The sequence below is a fragment of the Podarcis vaucheri genome (assembly GCF_965113315.1).
Source record: "Podarcis vaucheri genome assembly, chromosome: 4".
Taxonomy (NCBI): Eukaryota; Metazoa; Chordata; class Lepidosauria; order Squamata; family Lacertidae; genus Podarcis; species Podarcis vaucheri.
In genome coordinates this window covers 52,972,346-52,999,780 of record NC_138762.1, presented here as the reverse complement: position 1 = coordinate 52,999,780, position 27,435 = coordinate 52,972,346, and the positions used below count along the sequence as shown (strand labels likewise).

Genomic DNA, 27,435 nt, shown 5'->3' with positions numbered 1-27,435 from the left:
ATATGGTATTAAACTCCCATTAAACGTTAGCATCTTGATGTTGAAATTTGACCTTGAAGAAATATGACCTCTATGTGTGTGGCAAAATATAACAGGGACGGGGAGAGAGTTTTCTAATAAGACAAGCATCTTAGTAGCTGACTGGTATTCAGGATCATACCATGTGTGTTTAGCACTAAAGCTTTACTGTTTTAATACCTTAACATTAAAAAATCCTTATCTGCAAATCATTAGCCTCAGGCCAAGGCTGATGCCAGATTTGAGGGGACCACATGCCCTCTGATTGGCTGCCTCTCTCCCTTGATGGGCTCTGGCAGTCTTGCCTGGCCATGGTGGCAAGTAGTAGCAGTGCACCAATTCGTAAAGGTGTAACTGGACGATCCCATTTTAATTTCCCACTATACTCCACTGTCATGTTAAATGACATGCCAGTTAGATCCAGCTGCCAGATGCTGCTCATAGCACCAGGCCAGGAAATTTTCTTAAAGGTGGCCCAGGGTAGGTTTCAGTGGCACCCAAAAATGTCTGATGCTGTCGCCAGCCCTGGTTACCCAAAAGGTTAGAAGACTGCAGCCTGTAACAAGCATCACTTCAAGCAAGGAGCAAGGAGCATGCCTAACACACTGCTTTTCAAATCAGCACATTGCTGTGTATGTACAAATAAACAAGTTACTGCATAGTCTTTGTGGCTGACTCAACCTGGGCAAGTAGCTTGACATCCTGCTGCCTCAGTTATGCCAGCTGGTAAGTTAGGTAAAAGTCATGGCCACACTGAGAAACAGATGTCTCATGCAAGCTGTGATTTCCTGAGTAAATATATTGTAAGACGTGTGGCATTCTTAGCAAGCTGTGTCACTGCTTCTGTCCAGTGGTCCAGTGTAAACATAGTGACAGCAATGCTCTGATGGAATAAAAAGTAGTACACCTGTGCATAGTAATAATACTTTTCCAAACACTTCTGTTTAACTTCGTTTTCATGCCTATATGTTGAATTCGACTATGGAATTGCACTGCTTCTCTGTTTGCAGTTCAAGGTACAGGGAAACAAAAACAAAAGCAGTTTTAGATTTGCTTTTGAATGCCATGTATTAAGAAACAAAACAAAATTCCTACATTATTTAGAGCAGAAGTACTTAAACCATGGTCTTCAAGGCTGATTCAAGTGGCTCAAGGAAAGGCTGCAGAACAGTCAAGAATGCTTTCTTTCTGACAGTGACCAAGGCCATTTTGCTAGGAAATTATTGAACAGCTAACAAGGTCCTGGCCGAAGGCCCCTGATCTTCATACTATGGTGCTGGTTTTGCTGGTGATACCAGCACTGGGGGGGAAGTTATAAAAAACAAGTAATGTATGTGCTTTGATTTGGAGAACAAAATAGTTTATTAGAATTTATTAAGCTTATTTAAAAGGTTGTTAAATGGTCTGCCAAGACCCCCAGCCATTTTCAAGTGGTTAAAGGAAAATTAGATTAAGGACCACTGATTTAAAGCATGCGTTTTGGAATTGTCATGGTCCTTTGATGAATGGGCAGTGCATGTCACCAGAATGCCTGTATATATGCATTCCATTTGATTCCCTTACATGTATGTATGCATTCATTCATCTGTGCAACTATTCAACACAATTATTTTCAACAAAGAACTGTGCTGACTTTTTTCCACACACCTCTTTCCCTTAACCATATGATACATATGTAAGATGCATTGAAGTAGAATTGAAATCTATGAGATTATACTGAAATGTATGGTATCTAAGTTGCAAGCACAATATCTTAAAACAAACTTCAGAATGAAAAAAGGGCTAAATACAAGAAGGCAAAATATCCATGAACCAACAAATCAAGCTCTAAAATCTGTCAGCAAACGTAAGCACCAGGAATATTCTCTTGTCCTCTTGTTGCCACTACAACCACCTTCCCTTTAAAAAGAAAAGAAAAAAGCTTCAGATACAATCCAGGGTTCTCTAAGCATGCAATTGCAGCAACAAAAATTCCAACCCAAATAGTTTTGGTGAGCCCCTTCAATTGTGCTATGATGTTTTCAACCTATTAAGTGAAAATATGTGGTTGCTGCAATCAGTTCCTAAAGTAACTGAGCAGAGAGAATATCTAATCACAGAGCTGCTTGTACAACTGAAGGGCATTGCTTCAGTTGCAAGGGGGGTGGGGGAGGTAAGAGAAATAAACCCAAATAATGCTGCAGGTTGTCGTGGAATAAGTCCTTAATGTATAGCTTTGATTTAGCTAATGGAAAATCAACATGAACTTCACAACTTCTATAAATATGGACACACATACCCTAAAAGTTGGTCATGTAGCCACTGTTCTGTTAGGTGTCAGCTGTGTAATGTTACAATCATGCTTTTCATAATAATCTTGGCACATTTCTAGACATCGAAGTAGAAATATTTAGCACAGAGCTAAAACATGTAGAATTCAAGTCTGTCTTGAACAAATACAACATGCTCAAATTCGTAACTCATTTTAACCTTCTCCCATGCAACTGAGGGTGCCTAGCTGTGTGGACCAGCGCTCACGGGGCTGTGTTTGGTGCTGAAACTTAGTAGGACAGCACACCTTTAGTGTAAAAGACGTCCCAAATTCCAAGGGAATTGCCATACGCACAGACACACACCTGAGATAGTACAGTATTTTAGCCAGTCAAAGGGGGACACATGGGCCAACTGAAGGAGGTTCGGATAGGTGTCCAAATCTACCATGTACCAGTATGTTTCCCCAATGGGAATGGTTTTACTTAAACCATCTATTTTGTTAGCATACCATTATTCTGGCACAGAAGATGGGAGTGACCTGTAAGTGGGCCTACTTTTCTTTGTGACAGGATCCCACAGGCACAGTGATACTGCTCACTGACATAGATTTCACTCTGTCCGTATATTGTTGCATCAGTGCAAATGAATGTAGTAGTGATCCTGTTGCACTCCTCAAGCATAACTGTTGGATAGGATCACTCCCCTGGTTTTATCCCCCCAGAATTTTCTTATTTTATGAGCCTTTTTTAAAAAAAAATCCGCATCCCAGCACTTGCCTCTTTGCACCACCAACAGGCTGTTCTATTTATCCAATAAGGATGTAGCAGTGTTACATACCAATGGAATGGAAACATGTAAAAACTTCCCTTAAGGACTGTTTGCTGAGGAACATTATGCCAAACACAATTCCATTGATCAAGTAGAATTACCCACTTCAGGTTACAGACTCCGCTAACCCATAAATAGTACCTTGGGTTAAGAACTTTGCTTCAGGGTGAGAACAGAAATTGTGCTCCGGCGGCGCGGTGGCAGCAGGAGGCCCCATTAGCTCAAGTGCTGCTTCAGGTTAAGAACAGTTTCATGTTAAGAACGGACCTCCAGAACGAATTAAGTACTTAACTCGAGGTACCACTGTATAAGAAATGTTTCAGAATCTGTTAAATGTCCAAATCTTGAAATTAAACTACAATAACACATTGTTCAAACCCCAAAGTCATAGGCATCTTTTCACTGCTCTTATGAAAAGTATCTGATGCATCCCGCCCGCCCCCACCCCGGTGCTTGCTATCTACACAGGATACATATATAGGGTGCTTCCAGGTAAGCAGTTCCTCTGCCTACCAACATGCCTGACAGAGATAATTACAGGAGCAATGTATTAGCTTAGCGCTTCCAGTGCAGACACGCCGTTTTCTTGGGACACCACATTCCCAGGTTACTAAAACCAGCTCATTAACATATCATTGGCTTTTTCAGAACAAGCTTGATGTCAGTTGCAAATGACTATAATAAGAGCTCAGTTACCTCAGAATTCATTGAAGTGTTGAGTGTCGCCTGCCTGCAATGCCTTTAAAACAGTGAGTAGAGCATCCTGGTGCCACTCATTCCATGAGTTTGATGTACTCTCTGTGATAACATCAGCCATGGAGACAGCAAAGCCAGCACTGTCTTCATGTTTCTTAAAGGCATCCTTTGTTTCAGGATGGCCTTTCAAGATTTTTTGGCACTGACAGAGAAAGAAGACTATACAGAACCTCTGTCTTAAAATTTCTTCCAATCTGTTGGAAGTATACGAATCCACAACTTGACAAAGGGTGCAGTCTGGCCCATGGTTACATGTCAGGCCCTTTTTGTTGATGTTTGTTTCAGGAGTCCATAGTATACACAAGCATAGTACATGCTGAGTACTGTGCTGAAAGATTTCTGGTGATTTCAGAAATGGCAGTGATTTGAAAGGGGAAATTTCCCCCAGATGTTCCCTCAGGGATAAATAAGGGAGGAGTCGAGAGAAGTGAGATTAAGCACTGTGGTAGCATGGAATGACAGCAAGTAAGGGGAAACCATTTTTGTGTTTGTGATGCACCTTTTCATTTGCCACCCCACTCTAGATCTTAGAAACAATCTCCCACACCTACTAGTGTTTCCCAGTGAGTTGCAGTTGAAGCTACAAGGATGTGCCATTTGTAGGCCAGTAATACAGTAATGCTTCTTCTTCTGCCAACTGTGGGATGAAGTCCTTCTTTAGAATGAGATGTGTTAACAAAATCTATATGCCCATTGCTGAAGTCTCAGGAGAGATGTGTGCTTAGATCCTACCTGCTAGCAGCTTGGAAGCAGGGGCAGCACATATTCCCCTGCGGTGCATGAGATCTTTCACTAGCTTGCACTATCAGATTTGTGTAGCAAGCATCCCTGACATGAAGCATCTTGCTTGCACTTCATCTCCTCCTCTATAGCACATTATAGCCAGGATCATCTGCAGCAGTATGCAGCAGTAGACCTTGGTCTCGCATTATACTGTGCCGAGCTTATGTGTGTCCCACTGATGCACACGGCGCCTTGGAACGCAACCCCTGTGTAAATGGGGAGTTGCTTGTACCTGGCAGGGGAGGTACAAACACTAAGCTATAAATATCTATAGTTTTATATCTAGAATAAAACTTACTGGTTCTCTACGTTAATATCACACTGTGTATAACGATCTAAATAGTTGTGGTCATTTCTGTGGTGCTGGTTCAGAATGGCCTTCTCAAGGAAAAATGCCTCACATTGACATTGCAATCTTTTTGATGCCAGATTAGGACTTTCCTATTTCCCTAGATTAGATTATTTTAACTGGAACTGCTTTCTTTGGTCCTTAGTTTTATGTGTTTGCTCTACTACCTTTTTTGTGTTTTTTGCTGAGTTATCTTTTGTTTTTGTTGGCTATGTGAATAGTTTTCATCACACTTTTGTACACTTCCCAGGAATCTCCTGCTTGAGGGTGATTAAGAAATATTTTAAAAGACTAAATAAATGAAATACTGATTCTGAGGATAGCTCAGTCAGTAGAGCATGAGGCGCTTAATCTCAGGGTTATGGGTTTAAGCCTCAAGTTGGGTGAAAAGATTCCTGCTTTGCCGGGGGTTGGACCCTCGTGATCCCTTCCAACTCTACAATTCTATTATTCAGCTTATTTAGAATATTTATATCCAACTTTATAGTCCCAATCACATTCATAAAGCTTTGCAAGTACAATCCGAAATAACATAGTGGCAGGCTTTTTTTTGTCCCCTCATTCTTAAATAAATGACTAATGAATCAATAGTTGGGTGGATATTTTAATTTAAAAGGAGTATTAAGACTGAGATGCTGTTCTGTTTCCTTCCTTCAGGACATCTCCTTGGACTTTCCCATGACGACTCCAAATTCTGTGAGGAGAACTTTGGTTCCATGGAAGATAAGAGGCTTATGTCTTCCATCTTAACAAGCATTGATGCTTCTAAACCCTGGTCCAAATGCACTTCAGCAACAATAACAGAATTTCTGGATGATGGCCATGGTATGTATGGATATCTTAGTGTCCTATATCATGCTGGACATTATGTGCTGCTAGGAACTTTATTTTTTTTAAAAAAAACATTTTAACTCTAATTTATAAAATATGTGTTTGTTATTCTAATTAGAATTGAAGTTACTTTCACTTTTCTTTAACATTCTTCATGCTATTACAATAATCGCTATCTGACTCCTAAATGCAATGAAGTACAGCCCCTGACACTCTGCTACCGCTACCTAAATGAGGAGGTAAAACTGTAGTAGGAATAGTAAACAGCAGTGAGATCTTGTATTAGTAATACTGGTAGATAAAAATAAGTAGTAATAGCAAATACCAAAAGGATTGCAAATAGGTAGCTTATTTACAACAGTGTGAAGTACAGAGGTCCCTCTCACTTACTCTAGCCTAAGTCATGGCAGTGGTTGCCATGAACCAGGGCTAGGAAACATTACAGTGCACAAGACTCAAATAAGGATGGGGTTTGGGCTACTTCCTCAGAGATGAAACCTCCAGTACAGTGGTACCTTGGGTTAAGTACTTAATTCGTTCCGGAGGTCCGTTCGTAACCTGAAACTGTTCTTAACCTGAAGCACCACTTTAGCTAATGGGGCCTTCTGCTGCCGCTGTGCCGCCAGAGCACAATTTCTGTTCTCATCCTGAAGCAAAGTTCTTAACCTGAAGCACTATTTCTGGGTTAGCGGAGTCTGTAACACCTGAAGCGTATGTAACCTGAAGTGTATGTAACCCAAGGTACCACTGTAGGCCACTTTTATCACCAGTTGGCAGGTAGAGAACTAAAATTGAGCAAAGTGACTTGCCCAAGGCATCAGGGGCTAAACAGAGATTTCAACTCAGGTTTCCACATCTTTTCAGAAGACAGCCCTGCTTCAAAAGCTGACAGTTTGATTTATTTAGCTAATATTAGTATTTCAGTGTTCTTTCCCAGCTTCTCCTTAACAACAACAAAATGCTCTTAAAATCCTTCACTGTGCTGCTAATGCAACTGCAGCTCTTAAACAACCTTTTCAAATTCCAGAATGCTTAGATAAAAATGACCTAACTGAACGAATGGATCTAGTTGTTATGGAAACTGAAATCCTTATGGATGAAAAACATACTATATGCATGCAGCACTTGTAAAAGGCAACATTGTGTAGGATGGTTTTGAGTGCTGTATGCAATGGTATGTTTCATCCCGTTATCATTTGTCGATAACTGCCTCTAACGCAGCCAAATGGGTGGGGCATAAATAATAAAATTATTAGTACTATTAACTTTCTGCAATTTTATAAGACATTTATTAAAGATCTGCAGTTGTATTTCCCATAGTAGATCTACACTCCTTTAGTGTTGTCTTAAACACATTGCATTGCAGTCTTATCCAAGTTAATATTAGCTGGACAAGGATGGGATTGCAGCAAAAGTCCATTCGCTAGTGTAGCTCCAGATCACACCAGCTTGGTAAGTTGTGATGGTATAGTCACAAGATTTAACATAAGGTTAAAGTCAGTGTAAGTTTTGTGCAAATGTAATTAGAATGGCATAAGGAGAAGCAATGGATAGGGGTCTCATTCTGAGACAAATGGGTGGCTTAGTCTGATTCTTATTCTCCCCCAGGCTAGGCCCCAACTCCCCTGTTGGCATCAACAAAATAACGGTTATATGAAAATAAGCACTCACAAGAGGTAGTGGAGAGCTCAGGAGAACTCCTCCCACTCCTCCATACCCTTTTCCCACCATCACTAATGGTGGATGATGCAGAAGCCAATCATAGCACACCATCAAAAGTCCATGAGGCACACTCATACATTAAGATGTGTGAATGTCCCAAAGAAGCAACTTGTGAGGTGGAGTCACTATGCTAGTTTACTGGCAGGTGGCAGGAGAAGGAGGCAGTGGGGAGGTCAGCAGAGTACAGACACGTTGGCAGAAGTGTCGGATTGGCTTTACCCATGCATTTGCACCACCCTGACCTCCCTGTCACTTTATCCTCTCTCTCCCAGCAAGCAACAGCGACCTAGGAAGCTAGCATACCAGGAAGCTAGCATAGCAGCTCTTGCCCAAGCTGGCCAGCTGCTTCTGCTGCATCACCATCTATGAAACATGAGAATGCAAGTAGGAACTGTGGTGGAGGAGGATTCAGTTAAAGGCACAGTTTGCACAATCAACATGATACTTGCGGAAGATGTGTGTTACAGGGTTCACTCCCAGGATAACAAAAATCCTATAATGTGTCTCCTTTCTGCTCTTACATGTGTGTGTTGAGAGTAGGATTCTTGCACACCAATCCTGCCTTCTGTTGTCTCTCCCTTCCCCCCACCTCCAAAACACAATATTGTTGTTTTTGAGCTCCCAAAAAGAAGCAATGAGACACAAAGACTCACCAGGGATGAGATCTTTATGTTGTGGAGAACTGGCCCATGAAAACATGACCCAGTGTGTGGCAGTGGTGGGAAAGACAAATTCCGTGTTAGGGATCATTAGAAATGGGACTGAAAATAAAGTGAGCAGTGCCTTCATATAAATCTGTGGTCCAATCACCCTTGGAATACGACATACATTGCTGGTTGCTGCTTCTCAAAATGAATGCTGCAGAGCTGGAAAATGTACAGGAAAGGGCAACCAAAGCAACTGAGGGGCTCAAGCAACTCTCCCATTATGGGAGATGTGCGGCATTCATTATTACACACACATTGTCTGCATAGAGGGATGCAGCAGAACTTGAAGATCCCCATCTCCTGCCCCAGAAATCTATATAGATCCTACAGCCTAGCCTCCTAACCATTGGCCACGGCATGCCCTAACAGATCAGGCACTGTTGTCAATGCATGGCAGACTCTATGTGCAATTTATGCCTTCCATGTATGCCTAATAGGGAGACACTGTTGGCAAGTGTCATCATGATTCCCATATGTCAGTATAGCTGCTGTGGACTTTGTGGGTGGCTGTCTTGTTAGCTCCCCCCCCCATATTGTTGTTATTGTGTTTTGGATATTGTTCCTGGGTGAATGCATAAGCCTAACTAGAACCTTCCACTACCTCTTTCTGCAGTAGTGCCATAGACTTAATCTTAAGCAGTTCTATGTGTGGTTAATAGAGTGTTTCTCAAGCACAGCCTTCATGCTTACTTGCAGCCACCAGCTGGCTTCTGAGCAGCTGCCTCATCATAGACCGCCATTGGCATTTCTCAATCCACACACATAGCAAACTTGCAAAGTAGCTGACTTATTTTTCTGTTTATTGTTAGAATAAACAATGTGGTGAGTAAATATTGAGGGTCACATGCTGAGCTACCAAAAATACTGTTTTAACTCATTAATTGGAACATTTAAAGCAATGAAGAAGCTTGTTTGTAGTGTCTAAATGTGTTTATCCAAGAACTGAGACAGAATGTTTTTGAGAAAAGGAACAGTTTAATCCTTACATTTAAACCTTATTTGACAGAGGCCCCCAATGTTAAGTTTCTGGGCATTTTGCACCCCTTATCTATTATCCAGAGAGTTCACTTGGTGCACTTCTAGAAAACACAAAGACCAAGGGGAGGAACCTTCAGATACAAATGGAAGCTTTGAGTAAAGACCTCAGATTTATTTTTAATACTGAAGCTATAAATGGGAATCTTGTGGGGTTTTAGCACCCACAGCTGTAAGCAGGTCAGTTTACAATATTACAAAGCCCAGACAGAAGGTTAAAAACCCTGGAGAGATTAATAGCAAGACGAAATTTAGAAATCTTCACTGCTTCCTGGGCCATAGTTAAGATAGACCTGTTGGACCAATTACTGCAATTGGTTCTTTTGATGCACTCCAGTAAATGTACCGTATTTTTTGCTCTATAAGACTCACTTTTTCCCTCCTAAAAAGTAAGGGGAAATGTGTGTGTGTCTTATGGAGTGAATGCAGGCTGCACAGCTATCCCAGAAACCAGAAGAGCAAGAGGGATTGCTGCTTTCACTGCGCAGCGATCCCTCTTGCTGTTCTGGCTTCTGAGATTCAGAATATTTTTTTTCTTGTTTTCCTCCTCCAAAAACTAGGTGCGTCTTGTGGTCTGGTGTGTCTTATAGAGCGAAAAATATGGTATTTGGTTTTTCCCTGACCTGTCTCATAGGACATTGTACCCAGGGACTTCTTGTGTACTAAGCCATTACTTTTCCACAGACCTATGGCCCCACAGTGCCAGATTACATAGCTTGGTTTGCTTTGCCATGTGCATGGCTGTGAGAAAAGGGAGGCAAACATATGTGTTGTATGTTAGGCTGGTTTGAGACTACAGTAATATGAAGAGTACAGTGTGGTCAAGACAGGAGTGGGTGGCTGACCAGCTTTGGCCCAAGGGACACAGGATTCCAGCATTTCTTCTGAGGTGGGGTGGGTCTGCCTACATGTCTTCTCCCAACCACAGGGCTATGGACTTGGCTTATATTATAGGAATGGCAGGTTTTCTTTTGCTGTGCAGTTCTGGCATTTCCCCGGGCAAAAGTATGCTTGTTTGAAGGATGCTGTTAGTTGTGTGTGGATTTCCATATTAGAAAAAACTACTGAGATTATTGTGCTGTTGACTTTGCTGCTAGCATAGTGTAGAATCACAACATTACTCCAGTGTTAGCCATGCTGTATATTGTTGACCATATACAGTGGACTATATAAAGGTAGCAACTCTATATGTTGTAAACGTTTTTCATAGACTAGTAACCTTGCATCTAGCACTGCTCAAGAATTCTAAGAAGCCAAAAAACAGGGCCATTTTGAAATTCGTTATTAGAATCAGTGGTTTTGAAATATTTATTCCACTGTTTTGACTTAAAATGATGCCCAATTGTATCCAAATATAAACCAAACAAAAAAACAACAACACTGCCCCTTGATCTCAGGAACCATAATGCAAAATCTGGTTTTATCTTAAGATGTGCCCAAATTCATAGCAAACAAGCAACTTTTCCATATATATAGATAATAAGTTGTTTGGTCTCCTTATCCTGTTCATTCTCCAAGCACAGTTCAGCATGCACAAGATAACCCAGGGGTGTTTTATTTCACAACAATGTATCATCAAGTAGCAAGGACACATTATTTTATTTTTAAAATGCAATGAAATATGCCTGAGGGAAAAGTTATATCCTGCATGCTGGCTCAGGGTCATCAGAGAGCTGATAAAGTTATAAACTTGAGCAGAGAAATAAGTGATGATGCAGAAGAATGTTTTAACTAAAATTGAATCCGGGGGGTGGGGGGGCAAATAATCATGGTGGTTGAGTTCTGAAATATAGACCTTTATCCCAATTATGTTTTCAAAGTCCCTGAAGTTGGGAGGTATTTATATTCTGCATGCTTTCATCCATCATCAAGTGGAAGTTGGCACTGCTTGCAGCGAGAGACAGGTTGTGGTAATCTATTTTGGCTCAAGAGAAATGAAGCTTTGCTGAGCCACAGGCACCCACACAGGACTCTTACAAGGGTTATAAACAAGACAGAAAACTCTTCAGATTGGCTGTAATTCCCTGTATTAGCATAAGAGCCGGTTACTTCTATGAGAAAGAAAAATCCTCTAAAATTGAATTTCCAGGACAACTACTTGATGTTGTTTTGGCTTTTTTTCCAAAGAGATGGTGCCAGATCAATGCTTGACATCACAGATAACATAATTATGCCTTATACCATGTTCTTTTCCATTTGTATAGACATGAACTGTTTGTTCTTTGGTCTTGTGGCTCTCCTTGGTTTTAGGGAGTCCCAATGAGCACTTGCCACCAATATTGCCTTTCCTGTGCTGATTTGGTTTTTGATTTAATGAATCCTCTTCCCTTCTTACAAGTTTCCCTTGGCTACAGCTGTGTGTCATGCTTTTTCTGGCTTTCCTTATTAAGAAGGCTTAGCTTTTCAACAGCATGTTCAAATGACAGCTTTGTTTATTTTGAAATGTCTCTAGGTCCCATTGATATATATGGAAGACCTCGCTCACAGAGTGGGTTTGAGTACACGGAAATTAAAAAGAAACGAAAACCCCTATGCCCGGTTCTGAAGCTGATAGTACCAATTATAAACTGACATGCAAGCCAGAGCAATCTTTTCTTTTTTTAATAGTAGGGAAAATACTTTTTCTATATCTGTAATTTAAAGACCAACTTACTCTGGTGGGACTACTAGAAAATAAAATAAATGGGTTATGAATTGCAGCCTGTGAAGTAAAGGTTATTGTAAAAGCAGAGGATATATAGCCACAAGCAGGTTACAGTTAGAAGTTTCCACATGATATACAAGAGCCCAACGGAGAACTGAATGGATTTGGAACAAACTCTTGGTCACTTTATCTAGTTTGGAAGCTTCAGAGGTATGGCAAGCATCATAGAGAGGAAGCAAATTATAAACTGGGTTGTCCTTTCAGGTAACTGTTTACTGGATCAACCACGAAAACAGATCTTGGGCCCTGAGGAGCTTCCAGGACAAACATATGATGCCATTCGTCAATGCAAGCTGGCATTTGGGTCTGAATACACAGTGTGTCCTGGAATGGATGTGTGCTCTCGTCTGTGGTGTGCGGTTGTTCGCCAAGGTCAGATGGTGTGTTTGACCAAAAAACTCCCTGCTGTGGAGGGGACGCCATGCGGAAAAGGAAGGATCTGCCTTCAGGGGAAATGTGTTGATAAAACGAAGAAAAAATATTACTCGGTATGTTGCTACTTTAATGATCAAACCATATGAAGTGTACAAGGCCCAATCATGCTGTGGCCTGTTTTGAGTGAGAATTCAAGGGAAATTAATCATCAACAGAACAAGGTATTAGTCTAGGCATCCCACTTTTCTTTGTTAGGATACAGTTGATACTGGACCTCTTACCTGCTCACTTGGGTTAAAAAGAATTCTCAAGCTCTCTAACAGCCACAGAACATGCTGGTCCTGTAGTCTAGCATTTTAACAACACATGATAGGGGCTCCTGCCTTCACTGGAACCAAACTTACTGGAATTGGAACAGTTTCTGGATACATGTGCCATGACAGTATGTTACCTGGTTGGTTGATTATGGGCTGTTAGTGCACAGCCAAGTGATTGTATCTGCACCAGAGTGGGAGAACCTGACATAGCTGCTGGTACAATGGCTGCCCCAGGATCAAACTGGGTGTTAACTCTGAGTTCTTCCTTACCTTGTAGTCCTTGGTTTTAGAAACACAAACTCCTTGTGACCTTAGTGTTACCTTTATCCTGCACTAGAATGCAACATTTTGCACTACTCACCTAGTTTGATTCTGATCCAATATGGAATATTGAAAAGGTAACACGCTAAGGGCAGGAGAACACAAGAAATGCCCTGCCAGATTTGACCAATGTTCCATCTAGTGTAGCATCCTATACCACACAGTGGCCAATCAGATGCCTTAAGAGAAGCTGAGAAGCAGGTCAGGAAGGCAACAGCTCTGCCCTTTTGTTGAATACCAGCTGTTGGTAATCAGTGGCATGCTGCCTCTGAACTTGGACACTGAATACTGACATCAAGATTTCTAGTTTCAGTAAAAGAGAAAAAGACGCAGAGAAATAAATGAATGCAATTAGAAAACAGGGACACAAATGCAGGGGATTTGGAAGTTGTGTTTCTTCTCCAAATTTGGCTGATGAGCTTTGTTAACCTTTATCCTTTATATTTCAGGCTTCAAACCATGGGAACTGGGGTTCCTGGGGACCATGGGGACAGTGCTCTCGCACATGTGGTGGGGGTGTTCAGTTTGCATATCGTCACTGCAATAACCCCGCACCTAGAAACAATGGCCGGTATTGCACAGGAAAGAGGGCAATCTATCGCTCCTGTAATGTCCTGCCGTGTCCTGCCAATGGTATGTTTTCCACAAATCAAAGTCAATAACAATGTCAGAGACTGTGGTACTTCTTAAATGTTGTGCAAATGCTGTTTCTTACTGTACCCAGAGCAGTAGTGACATGGTTAAAGACTCTTGACTATTTCTGCAGAGACTCTAGGTTTAAATAATAATTGACATTTCTGCATTCACTACTGTTCTGGGTTAACTACACTGATACATTCACTTTATGCAATTGCAAGTGGTTATCTGATCTAGTGGGTTGAAGAAGAGAAGTCCAAGAAATGAAGAGTTGCCCGGAGAGATTTTGAAAGGATCTGTTAGGGCTTCACTAGATGAGTGTTAGTTGCACATTAGACCTACAGGCCACATACAGTATATCAAGGCTTTTTCCTGCCTACTTTGTGCTATGACAGCTGTTCCACAGGTGAATCACCATATGGTAACAGTGTGGCATACTGTTTGCTATGATGTTTTGTTTTGTTGGATATGATCCATAAGCTTTGCATTGGCTGTCCCTTGATAAGATGGATTCTGCGTCTTCCAGTGTTGTGAATTTGTGTTTGAAATTATGCACACCTTGTGTGTACGCTAGCATTGGGAGAATATATGTACACAAATAGTAATGAATGATAATCCTTCTCCAGCTAAAGCTTTTCGCCAGGAACAATGTGAAGCAAGAAACGGTTACCAGTCCGATGCGAAAGGTGTCAAAACCTTTGTAGAATGGGTCCCCAAGTATGCAGGAGTGCTGCCGGGAGATGTTTGCAAGCTCACTTGTCGAGCCAAAGGAACTGGCTACTATGTAGTTTTCTCTCAAAAGGTAAGTGTAGTTTCAATAACTGCTTCTCTCTCAGATATCAAAATATTTCTGTTATGAATAGCAGGGATGTCCCAGGTCTGTTTAAGCTGAAAGATTTTATATATCCAAATCTTCAACAGCTCCTGGCCAGGCTGTTGCTTCTTCTTCTTCTTCTTCTTCTTCTTCTTCTTCTTCTTCTTCTTCTCTCTCTCTCTCTCTCTCTCTCTCTCTCTCCTGACAGATCTGGCAAGCCCCAGATAATATGCTAAGCCAAACCTTGTTTTAACTAAGCATGGTGCAGTAGCAAAAAGAACCAGGGAAGGGCAAAGGGGCTACTAGCTGTTATTTGTGAACCTGCATGCTCACAGCTTAGCATGCTGTGGAAATCAGACTATATACATGGGTAAAAGACCTTCTTTGAATTCTGTGGTTTTACATAGGTAAAGGGACCCCTGACCATTAGGTCCAGTTGTGGCCGACTCTGGGGTTGCGGCGCTCATCTCGCTTTATTGGCCGAGGGAGCCGGCATTTGTCATCAGACAGCTTCCGGGTCATGTGGCCAGCATGACTAAGCCGCTTCTGGCGAACCAGAGCAGTGCACGGAAACGCCGTTTACCTTCCTGTCAGAGCAGTACCTATTTATCTACTTGCACTTTGATGTGCTTTCAAACTGCTAGGTTGGCAGGAGCTGGGACTGAGCAATGGGAGCTCACCCCGTTGCAGGGATTCGAACCGCCGACCTTCTGATCGGCAGGTCCTAGGCTCTGTGGTTTAACCCATAGCACCACCCGTGTCAGGACATGATAACACTCATCTGTTCCTTAGCAGGTCTTAAAATTAGGTAAATACAACAAATGACATAGTACACCATGTCATGACTCCTCCAACCATGCTTTTTTGTCAACATTGTTTGGTTGGCGAACTGCATCACAAAATTCAGATGACTGCGAATTTGAAAACACAGCTGTGCTTCATTCTTGATACTGTTTTGGAAAGTATGAATTTGACAGATTCAGCTTTAAATGCAAACTGAATTGAATTCCTGCCATCCCTGCTCTTGAGCTTCCCAAAAAGTTAAGAATGTTCACTAAGAAATCATCCAGAAATGAATCTTAAAACTGTAGTTTTAACCAGCAGTGACTTCATCCAACAGGTGACTGATGGAACGGAATGCAGGCCGTACAGTAATTCAGTCTGTGTCCGCGGCAAATGCGTGAGAACAGGATGTGATGGCATTATTGGCTCAAAGCTGCAGTATGATAAATGTGGAATCTGTGGCGGAGACAATTCCAGCTGCACAAAAATAATGGGAACCTTTAATAAAAAAAGGTAAGACTTCTGATCACAGCTATTGTTTTGCAAGCTGAATTGTTTGTTGCAATGGTGAAAGCTAATTATGTAGGGTTCAGTGAAATACAGTGTTGAATAGCAAATTTGTATGGCAAAAATACAGCCAAGAGTACCTCATCTTCCACTGGAAAGGTCTCAAAGGTGGTGCTGCACATTCAAACATAGAGTGTGTGAGCAGATGTGTAACAGAACTCATATATAGCAGATAGCAGAGCTTCCACCACTAAGCTGCTTTCCACCAATTTAACACACACTCTCTTAACAAAATAGAGATTTTGTTTTCACTCAAAGTTTTCTACCTACAGCGAAGGCATTTGTTATCAGCAAGTAAGTATGCCACTTGATTAGGTTGGCTTGTTTGCTAGATATTCCTACCTTTCTAATAATATTTCTAATAACTGATTGGTGGTAACTACCTTGCACAACCAAGTTACCACTGCTCTCAAACTGTGTATATTATACATTATTATATTATGTATTATATTATGGATATTATTATTATATTACATTACATTACATTACATTACATTACATTATATTATATTATATTATATTATATTATATTATATTATATTATATTATATTATATTATATTATATTATATTATATTATATTATTATATTATATTATATTATATTATATTATATTATATTATATTATATTATATTATATTATATTATATTATATTATATTATTATTAGTGTGTGGATACTTCACCCTTTTTTGTTCCTGACCAGACTGAGCATTTCAACTATATTTCAAATTTCACATTTTAAATATATAAGACCTCACTTAATGTCAGGTTTCCTGTTATGAAACTCACTCATATATAACACGACTGACACATGAGAGTAATAATTCTTCAAAAAGCAATAGAAATTATACTGTGTAAAATGTATTAGTTAAATGTTGCCACTATAGGTGAGCTCTCAAAGTGGCTTTTGGATTAACTCAGAAATTAATACTAGTCAGAAATTAATACTAATACAAAAAGATACTAGTCTCCAATAATTATTTTTCACAGGGATTATGAATTAAATAATCAAAATTAGTACTACCATTATTACTTTGTGTACGCTTAATTTTAATTTTCATTCAGTTGTATTTTTTTCATTTCTTTAAAAAGCAGGGGGAGAATCGGGTATATTTTCCAAATTAACTCCACATCTTTTACCTGTCCCCATACAAGGTTGCTCTATTAGTGTCATTGTTTCATGACATTTAATAGGGGGAAATTAAGAAGACAGGGAAGCTGGTATTTCTTCTCCCATTCAAATTTTAATATGAAGGTGGTTCTAGAGGGTGTAACCTTTACCTCTTCTTGGAAGTAATTTAACTTAGTTTAATTAAGTCCAAAAAAATCTTTCTGAAGCCAAGAATAGTTTTAAATTAAGTTTTACTTAGACCTACAAAACTTGATGAACTACTTAGCTGTGTTCAATGGGTCTATGAGTAAAGTTTAGTTGACTATCACCCTATTTCTCGTCATCACGTTTGTGATATCATATTTCAACAAATGCTGATAAAGTGAGATAAGTGGGATGCTTTCATTGGCTTCAGCAGAATTTGAATTAGCTCATCTTCTATTGGAAATTAGAAAAGACAGATACATTTAACGCTAGACCCAGTTCATTGTCAGATAAGTGAAATACTATCAATGGCTTCAATAGGTTTCGAAAGACTATCCATTTCTTCCTCACTAACGTGTACTTTTCTTACATTTCAGTAAGGGCTACACAGATATCGTGAAAATACCAGAAGGAGCAACACACATCAAAATCCGACAGTTCAAAGCAAAAGACCAGAGTAGATTCACAGCTTACTTGGCCCTGAAAAAGAAAAATGGTGAGTACCTTGTCAATGGGAAGTACATGATCTCAACCTCAGAAACCATCATTGACCTCAACGGAACTGTCATGAACTATAGCGGCTGGAGTCACAAGGATGATTTCTTGCATGCAATGGGACATACAGGCACGAAGGAGATCCTAATTGTACAGATTCTTGCAACTGACCCAACTAAACCATTGGACGTCCGTTACAGTTTTTATGTGCCAAAGAAGCCAACCCAAATGACAAACTCTGTCACCAGCAACAGCAGCAGTAACAAACTGGCAACGCCGTTCACCCAACCCCAGTGGGTGACTGGGCCGTGGCTTTCTTGCTCTCGAACATGTGACACAGGCTGGCACACAAGAACTGTCCAGTGCAAAGACAGCAATGAAAAATTAGCTAAAGGATGTCTTCTGTCTCAAAGACCTTCAGCATTCAAGCAGTGCTTGCTCAAAAAATGTTAACCTGTGGTTCTGTCGGCTTCTTAAAAAGGAGCCTCATTAAGTCGTAGTTGACATGTTGACATAAGGTCTACCCCGGCACAGAGAAAAGCCAACACTTCAATATGCTTTCATGTTGTCTCAAATTATGGGCAGAATCTGCCTATTTGGACCAAATGAAGATATGCACTGCTCTGAGTCTCAGTGAGGTGATCTTGATATGTCAAAGGCACTAAACATTAGTCGCTATAAGCCCTTTGTATCTGCAAATAAGAAGAGGATAAACCAGTGAATCATCTCCCTTATCTCACCTACCTCTAACACAGTATGTCCTTAGACAACTTGTCATACTTACCCACGATACCACAATAGCTTTTTTATACTATTTGTAAATATCTCTGCTTTGGTATGTCACTTTATAATCACTTGATCATCTTGTGGAAGAACAAAGGCCTTTCTATACAACACAAGTGATTGACCAAAGTATGTCTGCAGCCATTGAGGACTCCACCTTTTCAAAAATGGCTGCGGATATTTTACTGGAAAGTTAAAGAGCTTGCTGCTTTATTTAAAAAAAAAAAAAGATTTAATTTTTGACAAAAGGAAATGCATTTCCATCCTAGGAATTTCCTGACAAGACTTTAGTTCTGTATTAATGCCTTTCTAACCAGATATTCTCATACAAGTGGACCTCTGCAGCAAAAAGAGAGAGAGAGAGCTGCTAGTATGTATCTTGAAAATGTAAAAGGGGGGCATACTTATTTCTGTTTTAGCAAATCAGAGGGTCATGATCCAGTCCCATATGTGCATCCTTCCACGTGCAGGGAGACAGTGTGAAGGAATTCTACATGTGGGAGCAGCACATATAAGAGAGTTTGGTGAAGCACTGGATCATGCCTTCAGTGTCTTCTATCTCAAATATTCTGATACCTATTTACATCTTTCTTTTATTAGTTTCACAGTGGCTTCTACTGGAAATCTAACAATGTAGTGAATTTGTTATCTACTGAAGAAGCTATGAAGAAATCAAAATACATAGCATAGGTTTCTTGCATGTAGCAATGTATTGTCTAATACCTAATTTTGGGATGCATTTTTACCACTCGGACAATACCAATCCCAATGCACAGGCTCAGTTATGAACCAAGATATATTGTGCACGAACTGTCCCATTGTTGCGATGGAGCATATGCAATCTTCTGCACATGTGGCTTGGGCCACTCCATTGAATTCTTTCAGGTGCACCTCAAAACTCCCATACAATTGGGGGTCCCATGCACAATTTGTTTTAATTAGTTACTTTTTAAAAAAACAAAAAAACTATAAAATATATTTATTTTTTGTGACATTGCATATTTTTGTAGATTAAGGCTGCAATCCTATACCCTCTTACTTGGGAGTATGCCCCATTGAGTATAATGGGACTAGCTTCTGAGAAAATATGTACAGTATAGCTCAGCAAGGGCCACAAGAAGTGATAGCTATAGTCAGTGCTTTTTTGGGGGGACACAGGGGTACACATACCCCTAAACATTTTGTGAATATAAGTTTAGCCTCATTGAGGGGCAGTATTTCAATATGATTAGGAAAATGAGAGTATCCCTAAACATTTATTTTAGGGGGGGGGGGAGCACTGGCTATAGTCAATATTCTGAAGAGTATTTCCACCAATAAAAGGGTGCAATTTTTTCCAGGGCATAGGCAAATAAATTTTCCATTTTAGAAAGGTAACATAAATACCTCGATCTGAAATGTGATGAAATTAATTGAATTTTGGATGATGTTTATATAATATGGAATATATATATATGGGTATAAAATCTCAGTAAAAGAAGATTGCCCCTCTGCTCCTAGTGCCTTCCACAAATATTGCAAGTATGGACAATTCTTGATTTTCCATTGCAATTTAGTTTTAGATTTCAGGGGAGTCAGGACTATATCTGAAAGTACCCAAGTTTAATTTTGATCTAAAGTATTTGCACTCCAGCACCAGTTCTGATGTTGTTCTGGAACAGTGGTTAGAATGCACCATTCCAAGCATTTATTTTCTAATGTAGGACGTTGTAGGGTGAATAGATTGTTAAACCACTCCCATTTATATAGGCCAGGAGTAGGAAACCCTGTGGCCCTCTAGAAAACTATGTGTTTGCATTCCTGTTGGCACTCCAGAACCTGTGGCATTTCAGACATCTTTCACCATCCCTGATCATTGGACATATGAACTAGGGCTGGTCAGGTTTGGTGTCCAACAACATCGGGAGGGCTATAGGTTGCCAACACCTGATACAAGTCCTGTTTACAGCTATTTCATTGGAGTACAGTAGTACTCCCATTTATAAGTAATAGCCTGACTTGATAAGACATTATCGTCAATGATGATTGACAACTGCACTTTCACATCCAGGTCAGACTGATGCCCACTAGGACTGGTAGCGCAGAAGGCAGAGAGACCCAACAGTAGACAGAGACAGAGCCAACATCAGCCAGAACCAGAGCCAATGACTGGTGGAGCCAATGAATTCTCAGTATGTCTCTAGTCTCTTCTCTGTTGCATTATAAAATGGCAACACCAAGACTAACAAGGAGGAAGCTGACAGCAGCAGCACCTGCTGGACTGATTGTAGGAAGGCAGGCATTGTCCTAATTGCCCTAAAAGACCAGCCGAACAGATATGGGTTTGAAGAATGTAGCTGCATTTACTAGGTACATAATATGTTGATCCAAACAAACAGGCGTTTCCAGAAAACACATTGATCGCTTAAAACAGCTGTTCTCCAGCACTGTTCTAGCATATGTAACTACGCATAGCTAGTTGTGGCAGAATATGAATAGGGTTGTGCATCCAGATGTAGATCAAAAAGTGCATCCCATCTGTAGCATTGCAAGGTGAATTAGCAACATCCACATTCAAATGCACGCCTCCTTTTTATGTGATTCCTGTCCAGAGAAAGAGTGACACATATGAAATACACTTCTGCAGAATACTTCCACCTGTGACTATAGGACTAGGAGAGATATCAGTTTAGTACATTCTTTGATCCACTTTCTGTTCCAAATTATAGAGGTCCCCTGACTTTAAACAGTTCTCATGTCATTAAACAAATTCTGATCTTATGTGCATAATCAAGGAGATAGAGCTTTCTATCTATAAAAGATGTAGCTCTTTCTTCAGTGATCTTGGGATGTGATTGATTTTTTTAACTGAAAGAAAGGGCAGGGCAGAGATTTTTTTAAAAAACCCAGGAAATGAACTTCAAGCTGGTGCCAATCTTCAATATTTAATCTTTTTATATTAACTGAAGAATCAATCATATTTGGCACCATGTCCAGGATCACCTTTCAGTACTTGCCTAAATTCTTTATGAGCAGAGGCCCGAGGTGCTTGAATATTATGGGTTATATCCAGGGCTTTTTTCCAGCTGGAACTTGCTGGAACTCAGTTCTGGCTCCTTTCAAGTGGGTGCCATTGCCATTATAAAGCAACAAGGGAAGTGCTCTTGGTGAGTTCCAGCATCTCTTTTTCTAGAAAAAAAGAACTGGTTAGTTCAGTGAATCAATGCTCCTATATTCTAGGGTTGATGAACCTGTAGCCATCCAGATGTTGTTGGACTTCAGATCCCATCAGCCCCAATTAGCATGGCCAATGGTCAGGGATGAAGGAAGTGATAGCCCAACAACATGTGTAGGGCCACAGGTTCCCCATCCCTGCCTTACACTCTAGTTTTCCCAAGCAATAGTATAGGAAAGTTATCCCTTCAAGAGCAGGAAAGGGAAAACTCAAAAGAAGCAACTGAATCCAGTAAGCTAAATGCAGAGATTGTGTACATACAGTGTAATCCTATACATGTAGAAGTGTGTGTGATTGAGTTCCATGAAGCCAACTTCCTAGTAAGCGTGTTTAGGATCACTGCCATCATGGTCTAAGTTACATGGGCACATGTAAGTTACTCAAACTCAGGTAAAAGCATGGAAAGGAACTGAATTTTAGTTTCCTTATTATAGCATGATCCTAGGACATGTGTGACATATGGTAAGCACAGTACACTTTGGCAAGAAATAAAAAAGGCAAAATTAAGGAGAACTGTGTGTTTGCCCTTTTCCTGCCCCCTCCCCACCTCTCTTGCTCTCTTCCACATTGCTTTCTGCACTCATAAATGTGAAACTGGTGCCAATTGTGTCACTTTATAGTTTCTGACTATGTTTGAAGCAGGTTAGTGCCAGAGACTCAAATCTAGTCACCACCCGGTGTACTGTTTGGTTATTCAGATTTTCTCTGAGAATTCTACTAGCTTGAATGGGAGCGTATCCACTGCTAAAATCACAACTGGTGCCATGATTCAGTGCATCTCTGTACAGTGAAGGCTAACTTTCCAAATAATCCTTTACACTAGAAAGCTGTAATCCTCAAACCACATGCTGTCACTGTATGAAACCTATTGGGTGGTTTAAAGATTGAATAAGGCTGAATGGAGTAACTTTTCCATGGAAATAGTTTATCCTATGGGGAAGGAGTGGGGAAAGATGTTGGTAACTGATCACAGATGTAAAAAGAAAAAAAGAAAATTAAAAATTAAAAAACAAAAAAGTAAAAAAGCAACATAGCACTGAAAAATAAATAATTTATTGTTTTTACAAATTGGTATGTGAATGGATGTAATGAATTTATTTATTCTTATTTAACATGAAATGCCAATTGTGAAAATTCTTCTATATTTAAATTGTTTTGCTATCACTTCTTTGTCTGTCTTTTCCTCTTTTTTCCCTTTAATTTATGCCTTATATTTGAATGGAAAGTACTATGTGAATTTATCAGCACGCAGCACTGGTTGCATTTATATTGTTTTTCTTTGATTTATCTGGAGCGTGTGTGTATGTGAATGTGGTGCATGCATGTGAGAGTATGGTTAATAGTACAAATAAATATACTTGGGTGAATGGCTGTGCGGGTGTTATCACATATATAAACATACAGAATGCACATGCATCCATACAGATATGTGTCTGTATATGTATACTGATATATTTTGTAACCATGGCTTTTCTTTTCCTTGCAGCTACCTTGCATTGCATTATTTTCAAAGCTTGTAATTACAGGGTGCAGACACAGGTTTAAGTATTGTATAAGAACCTTCTCCCATCACCTCATTCTTGTACCTCCATCTACCCAAGGCTTGATTTCAAACATTATTTCTGCAGCTTCCTCTATAGCTTCCTTTGGGATGTCATGGGGAAGCTGTTTGTGCGAAGTAACTCTCTTGTGGTTCCCCTTTAACCATACCTGCAGCTTCTTTGAAAATGATGGGTTTTGGTGTTTTGACATTAGTGGGCCCCTTACCATAAATGGCTTCCCATGTAGGTGGTATCTAGGCAGTTCCCCATTTAATTTGTAGTTGTGCTGCAAAAATAATGTCTGGGTTTGTCTTGCAAGCTCACTTTGATCTGTTTGCACTAGTGGTATGACAAACTAATCACACAAACCATTTTCCATGGGTAGAAGGCTACCAGAGAAAAAGCATAGTTACCACAGAGATGGCAATCAGTCTCATTCATTTGAAATCTCATGTTACGGACAGTCAAGAGCCTCAAAATCAATAGGGCCTAAGCATATATTCATCGTTGTAATACATGTTTATTTCAGTGGGACTTGAATAAGACTGTAGTAAATAGCTGGTGGTTCTAAAATGCACTTCATGTGCACAGCCAGGCATCTGATTCAATGTTCTTTGCATTTTGAGCTGAACACGCATAAATTCTAAAATACATGGTTCATAATTTAGTATGCAAAGGTATGATGGGGCACCTGAGGTTTTCTGGAGACTCCACAGTACCAAAACCCAGAACCAAATGGGTTTCTCTCATCCATCCACCTTCCCACTGCTTCTAGTGAAGCAGTATATACAAGAACTGTTTCTCTTTCTTCCTGCAAAGAGCTTCAGGTAACCTGAAGATTGGGGAAAACATCATTAGCTCAGCCCCAGAGAAGCAAGTACTAGCTTTGGCATGTCCTCAGTGGAAGCAGAAGCCTGAGGATGAAGAAAACATACTGGGTCATATTTCTGGATGTGAAAGTACCAATGCATTGAGAATGCAAAAGCAACTAAATAAATCAGTATTACCGAGGCAACTGGCTTGTGAAACCAACTTTTCATAAACCATACTATAAATCCTGCAATCCTAAGCCTATTTACCTGGGAGTAAATCCTATTTAACTCAATGGGACTTCCAAGTAGGAATGTATAGATTACACTGTCAGTCCAGAGTAATTTTGGAACCAGCTTACTTGTTTAAAGGCCCCTTCAGTGGTGCATATCAGAAACACAAAACAAAAATTACACCAACCATATTAGTGATTCTGAAATGTATTTAATCTCTTCAGGTTGGAAGCCATTGTCTTTTGTCAACTAGTAACAGATGGTTGTTCCATCCAAACGGTTACAACATATTACTGGTGCATCCAGCTACAACATCTGAAACATTTTTAATGACCAAAAGTCCTAGGAGCTGCCACTACAGCACATATATAACAACAGGTGAATTTTGTGAAGTAGCTGAAGAAACCAGATGGCTTCACTAGATGCACAACAGAAAAGTTCAGACACTTTTTTAATACTATGAATAATTCCACACTGATCATTTTGCTTACAATTCTTCCAAAATAAGTTTTTCGATTTCCTTCTTAACAACAGCATGGTAGAAATATGTAATGCCATCTATTTATGAGAACTTTTTTCCAGTAGTTCAGGAATTCTAGCAACCACCCTGCACAGCTAGAGATAGAGAGAAAGAGTGCAATACCAAAATTTCAATCTAGTTACAAAGCATTTTTCAGTATGTAGCATACAAGTTAAGAAAGTGTGTGTCTTTTATTAGCTTTCCCTTCTATGTACCATTTTATGTTGTTTTCCAACTGCTACTCAGTCAGTTTTACAATTCAGTTGTTTTAGCCCTAGCGAATGACTTCTGATGTTCAGGTTTCGCCGCAGTACTGACCTATTGATTACTTTTATCCTTGAATGTGTAAACTCAGTTGCTTTAGAATGTGAAAGGCATTCAAGGGCAGGCACTCTCAATTCTCAATACTTCTAACTCAATAACAAATTGGGAAATAAATGTTCATGTCTGTTACACTGGATTCAGTGAAGCAATCTAAGCAAGTGTGGTGTCTATTGTAACAGGTGACGGTTACAGATTAACACCCCAAAAATACCAGATATTTTGCTAGTAACTTGCAGTCAGAAATCACTTAGCCTAATGCTCCTGCTCCCTGAACTCTTAATTCAAAGATGAGATGCAACAAACGAATGCCGGAAAATGTGTTTTCATGCCAGCTGAAGACATTTATGTACAACTAAATAATTAGGGTGTGTGTGTGTGTGTGTGTGTGTGTGTGTGCGCAGATTCATGTATCTGTATAAAATACGTGCTGTATATGGATGATCAAGGTGATCAACATCAGCCTTCACCAGCTTGGAACCCTCACCTGTTTTCAACTACAGCTCCCATCAGTCCTAGTCATCCCAGCCAATGGGATGGGAGTCGTAGCCCAAAATATCTGAAAGTCACCAAGTTGCCAAAGGCTGGCCTATTTAATTATTGGGTACATAGTGTGCATCTATTACTTCCACTACATCAGTCTATAGCCAGAACAACTTCACCAGAGTTAACAATTTGCATCATTATATATGTGAATTTAACGCAAAATACACCAAATTTGATATATTATACTATAAAAACATAATGGCACTTCACAGCAAAACCCATTCAAAACACATGGTAAACTGCCCCATCGAATGCTATACTAAACATCCGTGCACTGGAGAAATGTTGGTTCAATCAATTTTAACCTTTAACTTTGGGGTGGGGGAGTGAACAAACATGTAAGAGAGAAAAGGCTGGGCTACACTAGGACTCCATAGAATAATAAAAAATAAATAAATAAAAAACTAGCAGAGATCTTGCTGTTGGAAGATGACTTAAAAGCCAGTAGGTTCGGTCTGGCCTGGCTGTACCAACAGGACACATTGCACTAAAATACAGGCAGCCAGTCTGTGGCCTGTGTGCTCCATGGCCCTGCTTGACACCATTTCTGGCACACATACCAAGAAAGTTGGCCATCATGGCACTAAAGCACCACAGCTTTTTTTCCATTTAAAGTTTCTGACGAAGGAAAACTCCACAACTGCTCTGAGCAATGAATTCCACAGGCCAACTGTCCTTTCCTTATAAAACCTTGTTGCATACCGATTTCTCTTTACCCTTGCTTCCCTGCAGTGTTTTCTGTATACTAAACATGTCTTTTGACAGTGCAGTGACCAAAGCTGGACAGTAACTCCAGCTGAGAACCAATACTGCTAACTATAATGGTGCTATAAACTCCTGGGTCTTTCATATGAATCTGCTGTTAATGCCAACCAAAATGATTTTTATTTTTTTGCATTTCCTGGCCTTATAGTAAACACCTCATTATTGAATGTTAGTGTGGCCGTTGTGTTCTATAATACCTTGCACTAGATGTTTTAGACATTTATTGGTAATGTAAGTACACCTTGGGAAACTGATGTGTGTGTTGCCAGCTTTTTGTCTTTTGTTGGAAAAATGCCTTACCATAGTGAATTAACACTGGAGAACACTGCAGTGTCAGCCATTGTACAAGATTTGTATTGTACTATGAAACATTAAAGGCCAGCGCCTTGAAACTATACAACTATGATGACCAATGTATAAGAGACCAGTTGTGATCTTAACTGATTTTGTGGCTTCAGTTGAAGTAATAAACTGTGTCATGGGCTTGACTAGTTCCTGTAGATTTTGTCTTTCCATTCCTCCAACCAGCAGCCTTAACCAGAGACTGGGTTGTTTCTTTTCTGCAAGGTTCAGTGAGGTGGCTGTTCATGTTCATAAATAGATGTGCATTTAAAAAAAAGGTGCTTTTTACTTATAGAAGGAGTGGAGGGAGGTACACCTAAGCTCCACCCAGTGAAAGTGGTTATCAGTATAACTTTCCTTAGTAGTAGTAAAGGGGGTAAGGAAACTCAAAAATATTTGAAATCTTCACTCACCACCCCTGAATTCAGAATGATGTTATTCTTCAAAAGGTTTTTAGCTGACATTTAGATGAGAAGCTTACAAATTCAATTAATATTAATGAGAAAGGGCAAAATTTTAACCCCCCCACCCCGCCCCCCAAATTGCTCTTTCTCCATTCTGGAATGTTGTGTTGTTCTTCAACAGATTTCATATTTGGGGTGGATATATATTATATATAGTCAGAAAATAGCAAAGTAAATGTCCCTCCCCCTTGAATCTGCCTACATAATTTTTAATATAGCTGTCCATATGCAGCTACTTTGAGCTATAGTATGATGACACAAGAGAGAGACACAGAAAGGAAAGGCT

General features: G+C 40.0%; 1 protein-coding gene across 1 annotated transcript in view; it reads left to right on the top strand.

Moving 5' to 3' along the window:
* ADAMTS5 (ADAM metallopeptidase with thrombospondin type 1 motif 5) overlaps nt 1-26,831 on the top strand; it is a 52,111-nt gene extending 25,280 nt beyond the window's left edge. The window contains exons 3-8 of the mRNA XM_082220733.1: nt 5,645-5,812; nt 12,191-12,474; nt 13,449-13,632; nt 14,262-14,437; nt 15,570-15,745; nt 17,493-26,831. Coding sequence (XP_082076859.1) covers nt 5,645-5,812; nt 12,191-12,474; nt 13,449-13,632; nt 14,262-14,437; nt 15,570-15,745; nt 17,493-18,063 — 1,559 coding nt within the window. The 3' untranslated portion in view covers nt 18,064-26,831. The remainder of the gene's footprint in view (nt 1-5,644; nt 5,813-12,190; nt 12,475-13,448; nt 13,633-14,261; nt 14,438-15,569; nt 15,746-17,492) is intronic.
* The last annotated feature ends 604 nt before the right edge of the window (nt 26,832-27,435 follow it).